The sequence below is a fragment of the Spinacia oleracea genome, chromosome 3 (assembly GCF_020520425.1).
Source record: "Spinacia oleracea cultivar Varoflay chromosome 3, BTI_SOV_V1, whole genome shotgun sequence".
Lineage (NCBI taxonomy): Eukaryota > Viridiplantae > Streptophyta > Magnoliopsida > Caryophyllales > Amaranthaceae > Spinacia > Spinacia oleracea.
Window position 1 is genome coordinate 46,830,900 of NC_079489.1, and position 6,685 is coordinate 46,837,584.

The 6,685-nt window shown below is 46.5% G+C and overlaps 1 protein-coding gene across 1 annotated transcript; it reads right to left on the reverse strand.

Moving 5' to 3' along the window:
- Positions 1–432: 432 nt before the first annotated feature.
- LOC130469672 (uncharacterized) lies at positions 433–3,748 on the reverse strand. Its single transcript, XM_056839087.1, has 7 exons — positions 3,466–3,748; positions 2,998–3,204; positions 2,525–2,874; positions 1,902–2,299; positions 1,356–1,508; positions 1,048–1,275; positions 433–493 (listed from the first exon to the last, which is right to left on the reverse strand). Exons 1-7 carry the CDS (start codon positions 3,746–3,748, stop codon positions 433–435), a joined length of 1,680 nt encoding a protein of 559 aa, XP_056695065.1.
- Between the last annotated feature and the right edge of the window lie 2,937 nt (positions 3,749–6,685).

The window sequence follows — 6,685 nt, forward strand, 5'->3', positions numbered from 1 at the left end:
ATGGTAAGGGTTTTGTGGGCTAAACTTCTTCCTCCGGCGTGGTTTCCACACTCGCCATCATGTATGTTGCGCTGTGTGGACTCGATCTCATCATGATCTAGGCATCTCAGGTACGGTCCTGCAACTGATTTTCTGAACAATACTCCGTGGATGAGGATGAATCTGGAGGCTTTCATGCGGAAGGACCTTTCGTGGGTAACTCCAGGCGGGATGGTATTGTGTTTGAGCCAGTGTATGTATGGGTCGCGCCATGAGGGCGTTTGAGTGGGTTGGGGCTGTTCGGTGATGGGCATGTTATCTTTGGTGATGGCTGGATACATTAAGTGGACTACGGGGATGGAGGTGAGTTTAGGTTTGATGTTGGAGCCGAGATTGGCTAAGGCGTCGGCCTGGGTGTTTTGATCTCTTGGTACTTGTTGTAAAGTGCATGAGTCAAACTTGTTCACGAGCCTTTTTGCTATTTCCAAGTAAGCCTGCATCTTCGAATCCTTTGCTGCATACGAACCATTAATCTGACTGATAATTAACAAAGAGTCACAACGTACCTCAAGTCGGCGGATGTTCATGTCGAGCGCTAGTGATAATCCTAGGATCAAAGCTTCATATTCTGCCTCGTTGTTGGTAGCTTTGAACTCGCAACAGACATACTGCACTATGGTGTCCCCTTGTGGTGATTTCAGCACGATGCCGAGGCCTGTTCCCCGTATATTTGAGGAGCCGTCGGTGTGTAGGGTCCATGTCGAGGAGGATCCAGTGTCGGTTAGTATGTTTACTTCACGATCGACTTCGAATTGGAGGCTTGGGCTGAAGTCGGCCACAAAATCTGCTAGAGCTTGTGACTTGATGGTTGTGCGAGGTTCATACCTGATGTCGTAACAACCTAATTGAATTGCCCACTTGGACATCCTGTCAGATAACTCGGGTTTCCTCATGATTGACTTCATGGGATAGTTAGTTCTAACAATGACAGGATGGCATTCAAAATAAGGACGTAATTTAACGGAAGCAACAACTAGTGCAAGGACAAGTTTTTCGAGATGAGAGTACCTTGTTTCGGCGCTAAGTAGAGACTTACTGATGTAAGAAACAGGTAGTTGTTTCCCGTCTTCCTCTCGTACTAATACTGCACTGATGGTTGACTCCGTGACCGCAAGGTACACCTGTAATTCTTCATTGTCTTTTGGTTTGGATAGCAGGGGAGGGTTCGACAGGTATCGCTTGAGTTGCTGTAAAGCGGCTTCGTGGCGGTCGGTCCAGCTGAACTTCTCATTCTTCCTGAGAATATCGTAGAACAATTTGCATTTGTCGGACGACCTGGAGATGAGCGGTTGAGGGCGGCCACTCTGCCTGCTAACTTTTGCACGTCTTTCTGGTTCCGAGGTGATTGTAGGTTGATGATTGCACGGATCTGATCAGGACTTGCTTCGATCCCTCTTTGCGTAACCATGTAGCCTAAGAACTTTCCAGAAGAGACTCCAAATGAGCACTTGGTGGGGTTGAGCTTCATGCTGTATTCTCGCAAAACGTCAAAAGCTTGTCGGAGATGAGTGATATGATCCGAGGATTTTTTGGATTTTACGAGCATGTCGTCAATGTAGACTTCCATTGTGTCGCCTAGCTGGTTTCTGAACATTTTGTTGACTAAGAATTGGTAGGTGGCGCCGGCATTCCTTAAGCCGAACGGCATGACCTTGTAACAATAAGTGCCCCGCTCCGTGATGAAGGCGGTTTTCTCTTGATCTTCTGGGTGCATCAAAATTTGGTTGTATCCACTGAACGCGTCCATGAATGAGAGCATCTCATGTCCTGCAGTAGCATCAACCATGGCGTCGATGTGGGGTAGAGGAAAAGAATCTTTGGGGCATGCTTTGTTGATGTCGGTGAAACCTATGCAGACTCGCCACTTCCCGTTCTTCTTTCTTACTACGACGACTTTGGCTAGCCAGTCCGGATACTTCACTTCCCTGATCTTACCTGTGTCTAGCAGTTGTTGAACCTCATCATTGATAATTTGGTTGCGCTCTGGAGCGAACTTTCGTCGCTTCTGCTTGACGGGCTTATGATTGGGGTCGACACTGAGTTTGTGAGTGATGACATCTGGGCTGATACCGGGCATATATTCATGGGACCATGCGAAACAATCTGCGTTGGCCTTGAGGAATGCGACAAGTTCCGACCTGATGTCGTCAGGAACATCGCATCCAATAAAAACAACCTGGTCTGGCTTGGCGGGATCCAGGATGACCTCATCGAGCTGTTCGGACTTGGGCTCGATATAGCTTACCGGTTCGGAACTGGACTGTAATTGCTATAAAGAGGATTTGTTAGTAGCCGAAGGCTTCAGGGCCGCTTTGTAGCACTCTTTGGACTCTTGTTGATCTCCCTTGATTTCCTGAACTCCCCATCGAGTCGGGAACTTGATGGTTTGGTGATACGTCGAAGGGATGGCCTTCATGTCATGGATCCATGGCCTGCCCAAGATAATGTTGTAAGATGAAGGGCAATCAATAACACAAAATTTTACCTGTTGGTTAATCCCTTGAGCGTAAACAGGCAGGGTGACTTCTCCGGAGGTAGTCTTTGCTTCGCCGCTGAACCCTATCAACACGGTGGATTTTTTAATGACGTCCGTATCCGGGTTAAGCCCCATCTCTTTGAGGGCATCAAGCATCATCACATTAGTTGAGCTGCCGTTGTCGACAAGGACGCGTTTGATCATGCAATTCCCAACAGGAATGGAGATCACTAGGCCATCGTGATGTTTATCCGAGATGTCTCCTACATCAGATTCATCAAAGGATATGGGGGTTAGATACTTGGCGGCTACGGCTCGGGCTGGTCTATCTATCTCGTTCTCTCGAGCGTGCCTCTTCGCTGCAGAATAAGTTAAACCACAAATGTCAGAGCCTCCAGCAATAAAATTCACAGTTTTAGTATGAGGAGGAGGTGGAGGAGGTCTAGATGGAGAGTTAGAATTGTCTTTGTTGATGACTCCACGAGCTTTGTCTGACATAACGTCCTTTAGATGTCCGTTCTTTAACAGATAAGCCACTTCTCTCCTCAATGCGACACAATCGTTGGTTGTGTGGCCGATGTCAGCATGGAAGTCACACCATTTCGAGGAATCCTTCTTCGACTCGGGTTTGCTAGACTTCGGCGGCCATTGCACTGCTTTCCCCATCTTTGAAAGATGGTTCATTAGACCTACAGTGTCAACACAAAAAGAATATTCGTTAATTTTTGGAGGTAGATCCGGGCTGTTCTTCCAGTCGGAGTCGTCATCATCTTCCACTACTGGTACGTGCTGAGGTCGGGAATAAGTTGCGGGACGATCATTGCTTCTCTTGGGGTAGGGCAATCGTCTTTCCGTCTTCGAGTAGTCGTTGCCCCCTTTCCGAGAATGAAGAGTTTCTTCCAACCTCACTTGGGCCATTGCTTTAGCTTGAGCATCTTCGAATGTCTTGCAGGGGTATTTGATTAGATCCCTCCAGAGGTCGGTTTCGCCATATAACCCTTGTCTGAATGCCTCGATAGCTGTTGGGACATCACATTCAGGGACGGTCACCTTCTCCCTAATGAAACGAGCTATGTAGTCCTTCAGAGGTTCGTCAGGGCGTTGAATTACTCGGTACAGGTCACTTGTTTGCTTCTCTAGGCACCTGCTGCTGGCGAATTGTTGATTGAACATATTGTCGAGATGAGCAAAGGAGGTGATGCATCCATTTGGTAGGCTGGTTAACCACTTCATGGCGGGCCCAACTAGCGTCGAACCGAACCCTTTGTAGAGGCTGGCTTCTCTCATTTGTTTGGGAACTGGAATGGTCATCATCCGTTGTTTATAGGTCAGGATATGTTCTCTTGGATCGGACGTCCCGTCATACATAGGCATATTGGGTGGACTGAACCGTTTAGGGATGTCTATTGCATCAATGGGATCAGCATACGGCGAGTCGGCATAACTGTCTAGGCTGGCTTCTTTGATTGGTGTTGGTACTCCTGGGATTTTGTTTATCATGGTCATAATTTGTTGGAGTTGGTAATTGGTGTTCTCGCAGATGCTGTTGAGCACCGGGACGAGTGGGTTGAAGGTTTCGGGAAGACTGGCGTGGAGATGCTGATAATAGGTATTTTGGGGGTATACGCCATGAGGTTGGTGGGGAGTAAACTGCGGTACCACTTGTTGCAGATATTGGGGCGTTCCTTGAGTCGTGTGGGTACCTGCAGCATAAGGGAAAGGCGTTACAAAGCCGTGACTAACCGGAGCGACTGACCTGTTAAGAGGAGTGTATGGAGAATAGTTTCGAGAAGAGTCAGGTCGCATTAGTGCGCTTGGCAACGATGCTTATGGCGCCTGGCTGGCCGGAGGAGCTGTCATCAACTGGGGGGGTGCTCCTGGTGCCGAAGCGACTACGTTGACAATAGGTTGGACGACTTGCTGAGAGAGGATCTGGTCCCGTTGCATCTGAGCTACCGGCGCCAATCCTTGTGTTGGGAGTGAAACGGGCAGAGGCATCGACATGGTCACCATTGGGGGGGGGTAACGGTCGGGATGCTGGAGTGGAGGTAGGGATTGACATCATGGCGGGTGTCGCCGTGCCGGCCTGAGATGGGATGACCCGAGCAGCCGTCGTGGTGACGGTTGTCGTTGATGTTCCTGCGGAAAATGGTTGAGTTGGAGGTGGGGGAAGCCAACTCGGGTTAGAGCGGGGATGATTTGGTAGTGGATCGAATTCGCGGATCTGCTGGAGAACAGGACCTCCAGGTTCGCCAAAGGGTACATGGAGGGGGTGATCCGGGGCAGCATCAAGATCCAAGCGGCGGCTCAGCCCGGAGGTGTCGCGTCGGTATTGGAACCTGGATCCGGCGGCGATGGAGGCGGTGGACCTGACTTGGGATTGCAGCGCTTCGTTTTCCCTTTGGAGGATGCTGATGCGCTGCTCCATGGCTTCGAAGCGACGAGTGATGTCGTCGGATGAGCTAGCATTTCCGGCCATGGTGATTGGAACGGTATTATCGAGCTGCTTTTGATTGTCAGCCCCACGGTGGGCGCCAAATTGTTTTGGACAAATTCGACTTAGGGACGAACTTGTCTTGATGATGGTGCTAACAATCGATCGAGCTAGATAATTGAATATGGTGAGAACAAGTTGTAAAAGCATAAGGTAATTGTAAGTTTATTGCTTGAGAATTGCGTATCTAAAACAGACATGACTAAGCCATTTTATAGGCATTTACAACATGAGTGTAACGTTTATGGAATAATTGCCCATAATTAGATAATAAATCCGTAATGAAGTCCGGCTTCATCAACGGTTGTAACGTCCGTTTTGAGCCCAGCAGTTGGGAAGACCGTTCGAATAGTGCCACCTCACGCCTTGTTGGCATCCACACACACAATTCTTGCCACGCATGCCCACGTCACCAAGAGGGTATTTTCCCCCCTAACAGAGGCCTCGATATTTCATTAATTATGTTTTTAAAAAGTTAGTTGACATTTAATTCCGCTGCGTAATTCTGGTAATAGCCTTAACCGTTATCACGGTGGCGTTAATACTTTAGTAATTCCTTTATTTTAAGTTGGAAAATGGTTTTATAAAAGCAAGGGATTATTAGGGTGTTACAATTAGTCAAGAAAAATAAAAGAAAACTAAATCAATTATACCGTACTCTGTAAGATCAGTTAAACGGAAGATTGTATGTCGATCGATAAACAAGTATATTGAGAGTAAAAGTAAAAATTGAAACACACTATTTAATATGTTTATTTATTTGGTACTATAATTTATATTTTTCGTTATGCAAGGACAATCGTATTACATTGTTTCGCTATTTAGATTTTTTAAGAGATTATGTCTCATTTTTCTTTAGATGAATTTTGTGATCAAAGTTTCTTGCCTATTATTTGTGGATGATTAGATATAAAACCACACTTTTTAATTTTGATAATCTCGCACGCATCGTGTGCATATAAGACTAGTATATATATATATATATATATATATATATATATATATATATATATATATATATATATATATATATATATATATATATATATATATATATATTAGATTCCCTTTTCGTTCACCTTCCTTTCTCTTCCCTTTTTTTCCATTCCCTTCCTCTCTAAGGGGGCATTTGGTTGGGGGTTTTCAGGAAATGGAAAGGTAACCAACTATCTTCATTCCCTTTCTTGTTGTTTGGTAGACCGATTCAATCATTCCCTTTACCCACTTGATTCCCCAACATCCCTCTACCATGATTCCCCACCCCCAAGGAATTACCCTAACCCCCAAACTCCTCTTTACCCAACCAACTTAACTACCACTTTGACCATTCTTGACCACTATACCACCACCTGTCCAAGGTCCCAACCACTTGCGCCGCCCTCACCAAAACGCCCAAAACCCGCTGAACCTCCTTAGAACCACCGAACCACCACCCAACACCACTCTACAGGCATCGAAACCGCCGTACAACCTCCAACCACCACCCAACAATCCTTTATAGCCACCGAAACCACCGAAACCACCATACCACAACCAAAACAACCCTAATACCACCGAAACCATCTTACCCAACACAAAAATCAAGCATCCAACCCCCGAAATGGACCCTAACTACCCAAAACAGACCCTAATCTCGCCGAAAAACTAGATCTAAAAGAGAATGAAAAAATAGAGGA